This window comes from Pseudopipra pipra, chromosome 19, assembly GCF_036250125.1.
Source record: "Pseudopipra pipra isolate bDixPip1 chromosome 19, bDixPip1.hap1, whole genome shotgun sequence".
Lineage (NCBI taxonomy): Eukaryota > Metazoa > Chordata > Aves > Passeriformes > Pipridae > Pseudopipra > Pseudopipra pipra.
Genome location: NC_087567.1, coordinates 6989493 through 7004666, shown reverse-complemented (window position 1 = coordinate 7004666; position 15174 = coordinate 6989493). Strand labels below are relative to the sequence as shown.

The 15174-nt window shown below is 40.4% G+C and overlaps 1 protein-coding gene across 8 annotated transcripts in view; it reads left to right on the top strand.

Annotated features, from left to right (window-relative positions):
* SPAG9 (sperm associated antigen 9) overlaps positions 1-15174 on the top strand; it is a 58811-nt gene that overhangs the window by 18415 nt on the left and 25222 nt on the right. For 4 of the 8 annotated variants that reach the window (XM_064675988.1, XM_064675991.1, XM_064675989.1 and 1 more), the window contains exons 4-5: positions 7806-7900; positions 12558-12711. In XM_064675988.1, coding sequence (XP_064532058.1) covers positions 7806-7900; positions 12558-12711 — 249 coding nt within the window. Of the gene's footprint in view, positions 1-7805; positions 7901-8442; positions 8739-12557; positions 12712-15174 lie in introns of those variants that run through there. The other 4 variants (XM_064675995.1, XM_064675993.1, XM_064675994.1 and 1 more) reach the window with 1 other exon arrangement.

The window sequence follows — 15174 nt, the reverse complement described above, 5'->3', positions numbered from 1 at the left end:
TTGAGTGTGTTGTACTGACAGCAGCTGGAAGTGACCTGGAACCACAGCCAGCATGTAGTGCTCAAGTATTATGTGACAAAACTTCTGGAGCTCTTAAATAAAAATATCTGTATATTTACTGAAATCCTGATGTATTTAAGATAACATTTGTTACTGAATAGTTGATTTAGAATGATGCATCTGTTGAAAACTGGAAATTTAAGTTAAATGAGAAGTAACAAATCGTAGTGTTGCCCACTTAAATTTTACATTCTTTTGAACTGGAAGTACTTCAGAGTACTGAGTGCTTGCAGACTTTTGGTTATTGTAGTTAGGACCTATGAGTATTGTCACAATAGAAGTGGCACAGGTTTTTATTCAATCCTGTCTGAATAAAATCCTATTTGAATACAGAGTTCAAGATAACTAAATGTGTTGGGCACCATTAATTCAACAAAATGCTAATGACGTGTTCTGAATATCTTTTTACATAGGTTTTGCTCCAAAATGGACAACAGCCTCTGCTGGTTTGATTCAAATTTATTAAATGCTTTCACATCTTAAATTCACTCTCTTTGGTGTAGGGAGAGGTGTTTCCTTGGGTTTTATTATTACTGAGGTGACTGTATCCTTTCTTCATAAAGAAATAAGTTGTAATGCAGCTTGGTATATCCATACCTCTGTGCTTCTAAAGTCAGGTCTCATGTTTTCTGTGCTCCTCCCTTTTAATATGTTTGCTTCCTTCTTTCTTTGTTTGCTCAGTCTCAGAATTTTTATTTCTTTCAGTTTTAATGTTTCACCTCTTTCCTTTTGTTTAGTCAATTCGGACAACTGGAAATACTTAAGGAAATAAGGATGATGAAGGAAAATTCATATTACATTGGTTTTAGAAGCTCACACCTTTAAATTAGGTTATTTTTGCCTTTTTTTTTTTTGTATCCATAGACTTTGATGTCTGTATTTGGGTGAACAGTGTGCATACACACTACTAGAGGTACACAAAATTCTCAGGCCACCAACTGGCAGCTGCTGCAATAGGGTTGTGTATTAAAGGCAGGACATGGAGAGGTGATGGGTAATGGGTTGGTGGGCTGTGGAAGCTGAAGTCTGCACTGGGAACTCAGGGCAAAGAATAGCTTCCAGCAGTGTGGTTGTTTAGGAAGGACTGGGAGCCTTTTTAACAACTGTGTGACCAACCCCAGGAAGTAACTGGATGCTCCTTACCTTCACTTGCAAAGAGCTTTTTGAGAACAATTAGAGAGACCATTGTGAATCTTGCAACATATAGCCTTCCTTAGGGACCTTCTACAAGGATAGACCATCTCAGCATTTTAATGCTATATCAGGTGTGTGTTTAAGATTCAGGGAGTAAAATCCCTGGGGACTGGAAAGGACTGGCTGCTAATAGTGCCCATCTCCCCATTCCCTTAGTGATTTCCTGCTTCCCTTTCTCCAAGCAAACTGTAGTGGTTTAGGTCTATGTAGTAACTTTTTTCCTTTAATGCAAGATATTTTGGCAAATATCCAACCCACTTTCAGCATTTAGTTGTCAGGTTTGTTGGCTCAAGTATTTCTGTCACAATTCTTGTTTCTGAAACCTTTCTTTCTTCCACGGTTTTCTGGGAAGGGATACATCTTCTGAATCAGCTTCACTGTTGTCTTTGCAAGTGATCCATCTTTGGTACTTGCTGAAATGGCAATTGTTTTTCTTTCAATGGACCAAATAATGAACAGAGCATTAGAAAGATATTTTTTTTATTTAGCTCTAAGATGTTGGCAGTGCTTACTTTGACAGATGTCATGTTAAAGATGCAACTTGACTGCATTTTGTGCAATCTTAATTTCTAGCAATTTTCCTCCGTTCTGCCTTTAGTGTTTGTTTCCCTCCGCCCCCCTTTTTTCCTTATTTCACAGCTGAGTATTTTGGACTTGGATGTCTTTCTCTTCCAACTCTTGACTTCACTGAGGCTCTAACCATATCCTTTCAGCCCTAATCCTTCCTCGTCTGTGTGGGCCTTTGCTGGAGTTCACTGCTCAACAAACGTGCTGGCTCAGCACCTCAGGGGGATGTTGCCCAAACAGTTTCAGTTGCAATGGACCGAGACCTACTGGAACTGAATCTCCACGGGAAATTATACCTGTGATGTGAACCAGAGAGCTGAATCAATCCCTCTCCTGCAGTGTGTGTGTTGTGCTGAGAGCTGGGAGCTCTCCTTGGAGCTCAGCCTGCCAGAGCCAGGGCTCTGCATTGCAGCTCCAGCCCCAGCCTGCCCTAGCAACAACAAGGTGTCTGCAGCTGCAGAGACAGCAGGGCTGCCCTGGCTGGGCAGAACTCTGGGGAGAGGCTTTAGCCTTCCTCACCCTTCTGTTCAATTAGCCTCTTGCTGCTCTCTGTGGAGTGGGAGGTGAGCTGACTGGTGTGAGTGGAGTATATGCCCTTAAGCTTCCTTCCCCACTAAATCTGTACTTGGACTAACTGGCTTGATTTTAAATGGATTAGGGTATGAGAACCTGAGCAGTTGAGCTGGCAGACTGGAAGGTGGAGTGTAGCTGGGCATTTGTAGCAGGTGATGAAGAGAGTCAACTGTTCAGTCAGAACAGAATGGATGGATGCTGCCTAAACATGTTCTTACATCCATGCTCCAGTTCCTTGTCTTTCCTATGCTTGCAGTGTTTTGATCTTGTGCTGATCATCCTCTGTTCTAGTGCTCAGACCAGATGAGCAATAGAGCAGTGTGCTGGAGTTCCTGAGTTGGAACTTCTGGAATCTGACTGTGCAAAGTCTTGTTTCCATCATTCTCTGACTATAAAGGACCAGATGCAGGAAGTAATCAGACAGCCAAGGGCAGTGTGCTGGAGAGCAGAATGGATTGGTCTAATACAAAAATCTTCAGACCTTTGCTCCATAGACTTAAAAGCTGCAACTGAGTGTCAAAATTCCTTTCTATCTCAAATATAGAAATCTGAGTGGCTATACTGCCTGTATAAAAGCAGGCCTGTCTGCTCTATGTACCTGTGGAGGCTTTTTTGCCTTTGCTGCTGAGATGATGCACTGCTGCTGGTGCCTCTTTCAGAGCAAACCTGAGTAGGAGGTAAAGGGTCTTGCTGTCATTCTGCATAGTTAAAGGGCTTCATAACTATGGATCTGGCTTTTTAAAGGCTTTGGCTAAGCCTGTTTTATGTTTATTACTCAGTTGGGAAACTGAGGCAAAGCATTATGTCAGCATCTGCTGGAGAGTTGTCTAAAACCTGTGGCCCTTCTCTGCAAACATTTCCAAAATAAACTTTTTTTTTTTTTTCCAGTTTAAGGAAGTTATTCTTTTTATCCTTTGGAAACTCCAGACTGTGATAGTTCGATATCTCTTTCCCTGACACACAGAACATGGGCTTAGTTTAATGAAGCATAATTGGGCCATGGAAGTTTCTCAGTGTTCTGCACTGATACAATGTGACAGAACAGTGAGCCTGTCTCTGGCATGGGGAATGGACTTTGTCAGGTTCATTTGGATAAACATATCCCCAGCAAGTCCCTGTGTAGGGAGACAGGAAGAGGAGGCTGGTGGAGCTGTCTAGTTACAATTATAGCCAAACTTGGGTACCAGTCACAGAGTCTGTGAGACTAGACTTTAGATATCTGTTCAAGTCAATAGCTTTTCTGAAGCCTTATGCCGAAGCATTAACAGCTAGATCTGTAAAACCTGGATTTAACTTTTTTACATATTACTGTGTCTTCCAGCAACACCATCTTCTGTGTGGATAAAGATGCATCAAGCTCTCCAGCGGGAATGATGCTTTTAGTTTAAGTGGCAAGTTCATCAGAAATCCTCAAAGGAAAAAGGGAGTTACATGGAATTATATTTAGGACTTTGGTTCTGAATCAAGGAGATTCTAGAAATATCCGTTACCTTAATAAATCTAGATTATGTGGGACACAGAAAGATCTATATATACACAGTTGGTCGAACATTCCCAAAGGGAGGAGCTGCTGGTGCCAAGCCTGATTGGATCCACGGGATGAGCAGCCAGGGCTGTAGCTCTGAGCCTGGTCTGACAGAGAGAGAGTTACTAAAACCTGGCCGGGGGGAGCTAAAGCAGTGACACAAAAAGGAAGGAGGAGCGAAAGAGCCAGGAAGGTATAAAGGAGATGATCTCAACCTGGTTAAGGCAAAAGTGCAGGTAACAATATCCCCAACATGGCATATCCACGTTTGTTTGTGACAAAGGAAGTGTCAGACTCGTGTACATTGGGAGTGGTTGTATTTGTAAGGGTAGGAACAGAAATGAGTGACAGGATGTTAAAATTGTCTTGGACTGAATGGTGAGGTTTAAGATGTAGAAAAACCTGTAACACTTCTGCAGTTGTAGAGCTTGTCACGTGCCATATGAGGAAACCAATCTGAGTATTTTCTTGAAGTGGAAAGACTTTGCTTTTGAAGGGAATGGATTTCATGTTCCAACTGTAATGTGTTCCAAAGGTTGTTGGAGTCTGTACATGTGCCCTAAAATGACTAACCCCTGAACTGTGAAATGCTGTTAACTAACTAGGGTAATTCTTCTAATTCTTCCAAGTTCTGAGTTTATCTTTAATCCCCTCAGCTGATGGTAATTGAGCAATGTGTTTAATTACAATGCTGAAGTGTTCAGTGTTGGTGGTGTCTTCCTTGGAACAACTGGCTGTATTCACGATACTTGTGGACTTCATGGGCAGCAGGATGAGCTGTCAGTAGTACAAGGTTATGGATGATTAAATATTGACTGTAGCTTTTACTGAAGAGTAGGGGGGATGGACATGGTCATTTATTTATCATCTGTCCTTCAGCTCAACTTCAGTAAGGATTGTGCTGAGTGGAAAGCAATTAAATCCATTTAAGTCTATTTTTAAGTTGTCGGTATTATTAAAACTTTTCTTTGGATAGCTGAGTAATCTCAAAACAGCAAAACTTCTGTTTAGGTTTTGAGCACTGAGAATTCTAGTGCATTAATTCATTGCATGGCTTTTTGGATATGGCACTTCAAGGATATGCTGAGACTCGAGGGCCATTTGGGTTGAAAAGATCTTTGGCTCTAGTCTGGTTCAAACCCCAGTGGTTTTGGAGTGAGTCTTCAAAGTTTTATTGTAGATGAACAGCTACAGTGAGCTTACTTCCCAAGAAGCTGCAATATTTAATTTATTATTTCAGCCCTCAAACTAAATTGTTTCTGGAAGTTGAGGATCCACACACTGTCTCTTGACTCCACAGCACCAGCTGTGCAGCCCCCCATCCCATGGGCAGGGAGGGAGGGGGAGGAGCTCTTCTCCTTGTGGGCACTATTCCAGTGTTGTCAACCTTTATCCTTGGGATCCTGGGTGGAGGCAGAGAGTGGACATGACATGGGGGTCCCACTGTTGTCCTGATTTTTTTTGTTTGTTTGCTTTTGGACAGCACAGGCACATCTAGCCTGGATCTGTGGAGAAACTACCATGCAGCCCTGCACCTGCACATACATTTGGGTTTTCATTTTATTTTTGTGTTCCTATAGCTTATGTGCTTTGTGCTGAAGTATGTGACCTGCAGATTGGCTTATTTTACCATCAGCATCATTTTCAGCTGCAGGACAATGCTAAACTGCACAATCCTTTAAATTGACCTGCCCTCCAGCCTCTGTCCGTGGGTAATAAATGTGATGAGATGTTTCAGTAAACAAAAGAACAGACTGAGAGGAGGGGAAAAACTAGGTTAAACCATGTACTTTGCAAAACATGAAAGTTTTGTGGGTTTTACTGACCCTACTCTTTTTTCCCCATATAATAGTACTTCCTTGGAGAGGTACTAGTTACTCATCTCCCCTTCACTGGCTAAAAAGCACAACAGTTGTTCTGTTTAAAATTTTATTTCAAGAAACTGATTGGTGTGCTGCAAATGGAAGTGTTTGCAGGGAGGTCAGCTTCTGCTCAGCAATATCTCCCTCCCATAATGAGGGAAGGCAGGAACAGGATACAGAATGTATCTAGTGTGCATTCTGAAGTTATGCACTGTTGGGATTTTTTTCCCCACTGGAATTTCTAAATTAATTTGCATTATAATAAACTTATGCAAAACTATGCAAAGGAACAATTGGAACACCTAGTTCTGGCTGCCTGATGGAAATGGAAAAAACAATAAATGTGGATAGTCGAAGGTGGAGCTTTCAGTCCTTTTGTTTGCCTCTCTGTGTGTGAGCAAGCATTAAAAATCAGAAAACAAATGCCATGGCCTAGTGAAACTGCTGCGTTTTGTTGGAGGATAAATGTTGTAAGCTTTTGACAGCAGTTCAAGTATATTATATAATGTTTCTCTAAAAATAGCAAGATTGGGGTTTTTTGTTGTCTGAATTATATTTATTAGTTCAGGTGAATGCTGGGAGAACCAGCATCTGTACGTAACCACCACTTAACCTAAATTACTGATTTATAGAATATCCATCAGTCAGGATATCTTAAACCAGTTCACTTGATCAGAAAAATATGAGACTAAGGAATATATATTCACATGTAGCTAGTGCTGGCAAGCACTGTTTGAGGAGAAGGTGGTACTGAGTTTGGTGGCATCTGAAGGTCAAACTTGAGCACATCAACCCGCACTTGAAAGTCACATGTGCATTTAGGTTTCCAGGTCCTGCTGAGTTCAGTCCTAATGTGTGCAGCTGCCCCCAAAATAAAAGGTTATGTAACACTGGTTGTACAAATGCCTGTGAATATCACTGTTCTGAAGTGTGTGTACACCCTTGGTAGAATAGCAGAAGAAATGACAGTTTTGAAGAATAGGTATTTTTTTTCTAGAGGAAACCTTTAAGATGTGACCTGAATATGTCTCAGGAATAAAGTACATTGAATTCCTCTGCAGTACACCTGTGACTTCTTTCTTTCTTTATTGTTCCTAGTGCCCTATTCAGTTGTGAATGTGAGTGCAGAAGTGCTAAAAATACCAAATGCCGTGTAGGCTTCTCCTCAGGCTTTCCCTGTTTTAATTTGAGAGATGTGTGTCCAAGATGAACCTCTTGGAGTGATGCAGTGATATCTGTTACTTCTCCCTGTGCATGTCCTGGATCAGTTACGTGCTGAGAGCAGCATCCTTTGGCTGATGGGAGTCAGGGTTCATTAAATAAGTCATGACTGCAGCACTCAGCATGTTGGCCTGTGGCTGTCTCCTGTGAGAAAGAGAGCAAGCAGAGCTCTTCTTGAGTGCTAAAATCCACAGCCACTCAGTCCTTTTTATGAGATGTCAGCCTAGATAATTTAAACCCAAACTTCACTTCTAGAAAATACAGAAAGTTTAAATTTCTTTGGATTTTAGAAGGAAAAAGGAGAAGAGACGATGACTTCGTATTTCTGCTTACAGAAATAATCTGATTATTAGGTCATGGATTCAGTCTATTTAATATCTGAGGTGCATATTGTCTGACCTTCACAGTACTTTGCAATTAGGCCATAGTGCCTATTATGTGTCACATAATAAATGTTAATATCTACTGACCATAAAGGTCCTAGACTCCAAAATGGATTTGAACATGTACTTCTGTTCAAAACTCGTGTTTGAAATATCACATGCACTTTGTGTGCCCTTAGGATGTTTCCTGTGCATGAATGCACAAGGAAGTTCTCCAATTTTTTAGTTTATTATGGACTTCTCTTCTGGTTTGTGGTTTTACACACTGTATAATTTTGCTTCTGTCTTTATTTCTTTAATGTTTCTAGATACTTTTACTTTTTAACATTACAGGGGGAGAATATATTGTATTGGTCAAGAATCGTGCAGTTGTAGTAAATGTTATTAAATATTTCTTGCTGTTTCTGTCCTTTTGAACAGATGATTCACAATTATATGGAGCACTTGGAAAGAACCAAACTTCATCAGCTAACAGGGGGTGATCAGCTAGAATCCACAACACACAGTAGAATTAGGTAAGCTATTTATTACGCTCTCACCCTGAAAGGAAAGAAAAAAAAAAAATCCTTTCATTTGTGTTTGCAAGACTTTGTTCTTTAATCCTACAACAACGGTTCGGCTGAATCGGGAAGATTTGTTGTATGATTGGAATGCGGTAAGAGAACAGCGTAGAAATCAGTGGAAAGAGGCTTTCGCTGCTGTGCTGCTAAACGTGGAGATATACTTTGTACATTAATTAGCCTAAAACAATTTCAGCTCTTTTTTTTTTTTGAGTGTTTGCATTCGGGTAGGCAGGGAAAATGTCAGCAGCTGTGCCGGCCCAGCCGGAATCCTGCCGTGGCTTTTGTGCGCGGGGTGATGGAGGTGCGTGCGTGGTACCCGCTCGTCCTGAGGGCTCGATGTGAATATATTATGCAGATTTGGGAGCTTTGTAGCCTATGAACTCTGCGTGGAAGGAGGGAGAGTCACTCCAGGGCTGGCTGTGTCTCTGCGTTGCTGCATAGATGCTCCGGCGAGGGGGAGGAGAGCGGTGATGTCATTGCTCCGGAGCTGCTGCAGAGAGTGGAGCGCCGCGGCTGATGGCATTGTTTTTGTGGCAGCGGCTGAATGACAGACTTTGCCGACAAAGATACACCCTCGGCCCCTCCGTAGCCTTCCCGGTCGCGGCGTTCCACCATGCCAGGGCAGCGCCATGAATCCTGGATGCATGCTGCTGTTTGTGTTTGGCTTCGTTGGCGGGGCGGTGGTCATTAATTCCGCGATCCTGGTGTCGCTCTCGGTTCTGCTGCTCGTGCACTTTTCTATTTCTACTGGTGTGCCAGCTCTGACGCAGAACCTACCAAGGATACTCAGGTACTCTGACCTACTGAACCCTGGCTTCGTGTTCTTCCTCTTCCCCTTCTTTCTGTTTTCCTTCCAAACAGAAAGAGCGAGGATGAATTAGAGATGTAAATTATCTATAAGTATCAGTTTTTGCCGTAAACGTATTTATGGACAATATGTTTCTTATACACTCAAAATTCATTGCCTTTAAACGAGTACAGGGTCAGTTCATGTATCTCTTTCTTTTCTGTAGAAAGCTCTTATGGTGGTTTGTTGTAACCTGCAGAAAAGCTGCAATGTTAATGTCACGGATAAAGCTCACGTTCAGTGTATTGTCAGGCACTTGGCTGATCCTGTGTAGCATAAATGTATGCAGGCTGAGGCTTTGCACTGTTCAATTGCACTTTTTGAAATCAAAAATAATTACGTAAGATCAGTTAATTGATGCTAAAACCACAGTAATTAGCTGATCACATTATTTAAAAAAGATCTGATTATTGGTTGATGAGAAAAAAAAAATCTTGCATTATTTGAGCATTAGAGCTCCTAAAGCCTATTCACTATTGTTCAGCCAAATGTTATCCTCTCCTCTGTTTCTGTACTTGTATGGCAAGTTGCCAGCTGTCTGTCCCCCCCCTCAAGTTATGTTCTGTTTGTCCTACTTGCCTGGAGCAGTAGCAGACAGAGATGCATTAGAATATTGTGACCAAAAGTAATCCCAACGTGTTTTAGTACTATAATTCCGAATGGAAAACAGCTGGAAAAGTTTTGAAATGCAGCTTTCTGACCTGAAAACTTGACATACTTTGACTGTGGTTGTAAATTTAATAGTAAACTTAATTCAAACAGGAAAAAATGCTGGAAAATAGTGTTCTCTGGAACAGCTGTCTGACTTTTCCTCCCTAATACACACACTGCACGTATACTTTGTATGGTAGTATGCTTTTAACTTGGGTCTGTGAGCACAGAAGGATTGTTCCAAAGGTTTAAAGCCAGTCAATAGATAAAAGAAATACCAATTTACGCCAATAGCTGATAATGAACTTGTATGAATACCTAAATACAAAGAAGTAAAATAAATTTAAAATGTAACTTTTTTTAGACTGATATTATTAGTAAGGCTATGCTTGTTTTAAAAGAGGGAGGAAACCCAAACCTAGAACAAATGACCCCCACTCTAAGCAAACAAACAAAAAACCCCAGACAAACCAAAAACCACAAAGCAGAATATTGAACTTCAGTATTCTGTGTTCAGTAACTTATATGAAATTTTTTTAGATTTGAGCAGTCAGATGGTTTAAGAAGCAGATTTATTTTTTTTGTGCTTTTACTCATTTTGCATGGAGAGTGTTTAATGAATTTGAGGGGCTTGGGGAAATGCTTTTTCCCGCCTCTAGTAATTTGGTTCAGGAATGACAGGAATTAGAATTCAGTTCCTTAGTCTTTATTAATTAAAAAAAAAAAAATATGGGCTGAAGGAATCTAATTGTAGAAGAATTGTTTCTATTTTTTAACACTAGTCGGATTTTAGAACTGAGCATCTGGTTGCTTATCCTAAAGGTTCCTGTGAATGCTTCAGTACATCACTTCAGAATATTAGTTTAAGCTTTTAAAATACTTGTTTCCATTCTGCTCACTGTGATATTTTTGGATGTTTCTTGGGCACTGGGGGAGCAGAGGAGGTCCTTTGCTTTCTGGTCAACAATCAGTGCAATAAAGTGAAATTGCTTCGGTCTAATCAGGTAATTTCTTTTAATGCAGACACTCCCCTTCATTTCCAAAATCAGCCTCTTTTGCAAACTCCATTTGCTGTGTAGCCTTGCAATGCACCTGAACTGTGTTTTAGCACATAAAAATACATTTATTATAAGATTTATTTAAAACTAATCTGTAAAAAAAAAAAAAAAAAAGAAAAAGAAATGCCAGGTGTGAATATTTTTGGTACCCATTTAATATTCTCAGTTTTGAAGATTGGAAGGAAGGTGAAATCTGTGGCATGTCCTGCAAGGAAGGAAACGTGCTGGAGCCACAGCCCAGGAGGGGATGCCCAAGGCCAGCCCCTCACAGCACAAGCTTTATCTGCCCACTGAAGGGCAGCTTTTCTTCCTCCTTTTTGTTCCTGCACTTCTTATCCAATGAAACAGTCTCAGCCCGTCTTTTGACACAATCTCAGCCTCTGTGGTGTGTCTTTTGTTCCCCACACGCATTGGAGCTGTGGGAAATCTAAAGAAAAGCAGAACCTGCTACAATAGCGGGAATGTTGGAATCCAGCTCCGTTCAGCCCTGGGGGGTTTCTCCGGAGGACTTTTCGGCACAGTCAAGTTTGCAGATGCTGGAACATTATCTGATGGTTTTAATTTTGTAACCGTGACTGAATTTGCTTTACTCACTTTGCTGCCTGCTTTGCTCTGCTCAACTCCTTCCCAGTTAACAACTTGACTTGGAATAATATTTATAAAAGGCCAAGACAACTGCAATTTGAGAATTAGTTGCAAAGACTTTTGTGACAAGGAGCATCTTTTGTGCACCTGTACCAGAAAGGTTCATGCCAGTTAAAATTGTTGGCTGTTTGAACGTTGTGTTTTTGGCAATGAAAAATTTACCAAAAGGAGTTTACTGATTAATTGTTAAATAAAATCCCTTCTTGACTAATTTTCCTTCAAAATAAACAAACCCCAAAAATGCTTAGTGTTTGCTTTTCAGCACTCATTGTCATATTTTTGCATACAATTTATATACAGATACTAATTCTGCACAGAATTCTGCCTGGGTTTTGTTTAATTTGTGAAAAGCCTTGCAAAAGAAAGTGCATGTGCTTGTGATTTGACCTTTCATAATGCCAAATTGCAAGAACTTTGCCATCTCTTGTGGACGCTTTTATCTTCTGCCTCTAGTATACTTAAAGCTGTGCTAGTTGATTACGGTTCTTTTTTTCTGCATTGCATTGTTCTGCCTGAACAAACATTTTGCTTTATCTCAGTTCCAGGCCTGGCTGATATTTTTCCTTTTTAGGGCTGTCTGTAGCATCCTATGAATGGCACTGCACACAATGGTTTTGTCTCTTGCTGGCAGGAAGAATGAATCCTTTTGTTCACTGATCACACTACTGACCTGGGGACTTTTTTTTTGAGGGTCAACATACAAACCTTTGGAATTTCCAAATGTTGTTTGCCATAGGGAAGTGAAAAGAGTAAAGAGTTGGGATGAAGTGACTTGCCTTGCTGGAACAAGCTTTTGTGCAGCTTTAGGGTGTGAGAGTGTTGAACTGATCTTGGGTAAAACTACACAGCTTTTGGCTGGGCTGGTTTTAACATCAGTAATTCCTTGACCCAGTTCTTTTCACTTAAACAAATCCATGTGATTTCTGTGATCTGCAGAGGTAAAATACCCTGTGTTTTGAGAAGAGTTGGAGTTGAAGCTGATTATTTACAGCTTTGACAAATGCTTCAGTTGATGATTTAGCTGTTAACCATTGTAGAAGTTACATGGTACTGTAATTTGGGGAAAAACATGCAGAATTGTGTTTTTAAGAGTGGCTGCTGAAAACGAATTTAATCTGAAATAAGGAGAATTTTTGTCTTGGACTCTAGCTTGTATTCAATCTCTATAAGACTTTTGTTTGCTATTGATAAGCCACAGTGTAAATCAATAACTTCTATTTAAAGCCATGAAATTGACTGTTTGCAATCATGTGAAATGAGAAATTGTGTATGCTCCTGTGTTTATTTATTCAAACAGTGTATGGATGTTTGAACCTATAATTTCACCGCTTCTTTGCTGATTTTTCGGAGGAAGATGAATTGTGTGACATGTGAAATGGCTGATGAGACCTGTCTCCCTTTCCAACAGGAAGGAGCGTCCAATATCACTGGGCATCTTCCCATTGCCTCCAGGAGATGCCCTTCTCACGCCTGAGGCTCAGAGAGAAGCAGCAGAAACACCTGCATCGGAGCACTGGAAATTCCACGAGCTGAGCCAGCCACGGTCCCACACCAGCCTGAAGGTGAGCACAGCCTGGCTGCCTTCTTGTCTCCCACAACAGATCCTTGGCAGGATGAAGAAAAACCAGATTGAAAGGGAGGAGGGAAGCCTTAAATCATATTTGTACAAGCCAACCATGGTCGCTTACTTGAATGAGCTTTGAGGGAGCTTTCTTACTGGAATAAACAGAATTTGGGTTGCATTTTCTGAATGAGTGGTTAATACAGGTTAGTTAAGATCTTACTCTCAGTAGTGGGTCTTTTCTTTCTGACTGAGGACCCTTTGCAAAGGTTCCAACTTGTTTTTATGCACTAGGTATGTAACTAGGTAGTGTAAACAGGATTAATACTGCTTTAGAAGGAAAGCTTTGGTTACTACATGGGCTCTGCTCTGCCTACTACCAGGTGTATGGTGTAGGTAGGCCACAGAGTTGAGAATGACCTAACTTTCCTAGATTAGCCTGTTATTATGAATTCCCTTACGTGTAGCCTGAGTAGAATTCCTGCGATTGTTCTGTGTTCCAACAGTGAGAGGGTGGCACAGAACAAGCTGCAGGAATGGAGAAATGGGGGAGTGGTGTTGGAGTGTGATGAGTCTGGCAGTCAGGACTCGGCTGCACTCACAGCACAGCAGGAGGAGGATCTGCAGGGTGAAGAACTCCAGAATGTGTAAATCCTCCCTATGTGTTTCTTGATGAGTTTTTTTGGAATACTATGGGAGTACTGTTATTTCTGGAAAGGCATACAGCTGGGGGGAATTTCCTCCTAAGTGAACTTAATAACTACCTAGCAAGGGAATGTTTAACTGATAAGAACTAAAAAAACTATTCAGAAATAATAGGAACCCATTTTTTTTCCCCCTAGAGGTCATGTGGACATAGTGGGAAGTGTAAATAATGGTTAATTATAAACATATCAAAGTAACAACATGAGTTTGATTCTAAAAATTTGACACTTAGCGATGGTCCTAGCCATGAGTTTGGGTCTTGAATTTGTCCTATTCCCTTCATGCATGAACATTTCATTAATGGTCAATGTTTCCTGTATAAATATCACAAAGAATGGGTGGCAGGGAGAAACCCAGGAGAAAAACCCTGAGCGTTCTGTAGCTTGCACAGTAGTGACATTGCTGGGTATCATTGTAAGATGACACACAATTATGTGCCACTCATTTTCTTCTGCTCATTTCTGCACAGCATTGCAGGCGAGTTACTCCTTCAGATTTAATTATTGAGTTTTTAAGCTCTTTTTCTTTTCTTTTTTTTTTTTTAAGGAAAAGTCTTTTAGAAACATGACCAAAAAAGGTCACATTTACTAAGTCAACACAGCACTGACTTTCAAATGTTTAGGCTTTGAGATAGTTTGATTAATTCAGTGCCACTTAATGGAATTGCTTTTCATTTTCTTTAGTTCTAGATTAAACATTCATGATAGTTTAATCCGTGTAGTTTCCAAGAGTAATCGGAAAAAATACTTTAGATAAATAAAGTCAGAAATATAAAATAGATGAGATGATGTGAAATGCCCTTAAGGAAAGGACCCTTCCATGCATTGTTTTTATTCACTGTTTTTTTCTTGTGCTATCAAGCTGTTTTTCTTGAGCTTTGTGTGTGAATGTCAGTGATCAGTCTGTGCTGCATCAGTCAGTGGATGCTTTTGGAATACAAAGATGTAGAAATGTTTGAACAGAGCCAACAGCTCTGTTGAGGTTTTATTCCTCGTTCGTGTGAACTGTGGATCCCCTTGGTAAGGGGCACCACTTCCTCCCTTCTGTATCTGCTCACTGAACTATGAATCATTACCCAGTGGCTGAACTTCACCAATTCAAAAGGCAATTGGGTAACTTGTGTAGCTTTTTTTCCCCTTTTCTTTTATTCCTTTAGAGGCATCTGTTAGTTGATTGTATTTCTGAATACTTTTGTCAGAATTATCAAATATTAATAGTTGGTTATCCTGCTATTTGCTAACAAAGGATGAGAACTGTCAGTAATTGATAGGCAGGTCTTGAAAGTGCTGAATTGTGTTTCTAGGGCTGGTAAATTCCATGTGGGAGTGTAGCTATAGGATACAAGCTTTACATGTACATAAATGTGTGTTTTCCTCCCTACCCTCCCAAATTAAAATCTTCTCTTTCGAGGAAGTTCCAAAAGTAAACATTTAGAAGTTACAATTCTTAGTAATCTTATGCTAAGTGCAAATGAGGGAATGTGTGTCTATATACAGATCTCTTTTGTGTTGTTTTTTTTTAAATAACCTTAAAATTTATTTTCACTTCCTTCTCAAAAAGGGATCCTAGCAGTATGTGGATTTGTGCTTTACAAAATCTGAAGTTGCTTCATTCTTGACAAGTTTGGGTATCCTGTGATAACACTTTCTCTTTAAATGTCACAGACTTCCAGGACTTTGCTTTCACCTCTGATTCCCCCTGATTTTGGAAAACACTAAAATAACTTCTTATCAAAACTTACCATTCTGCCTTCATTTTG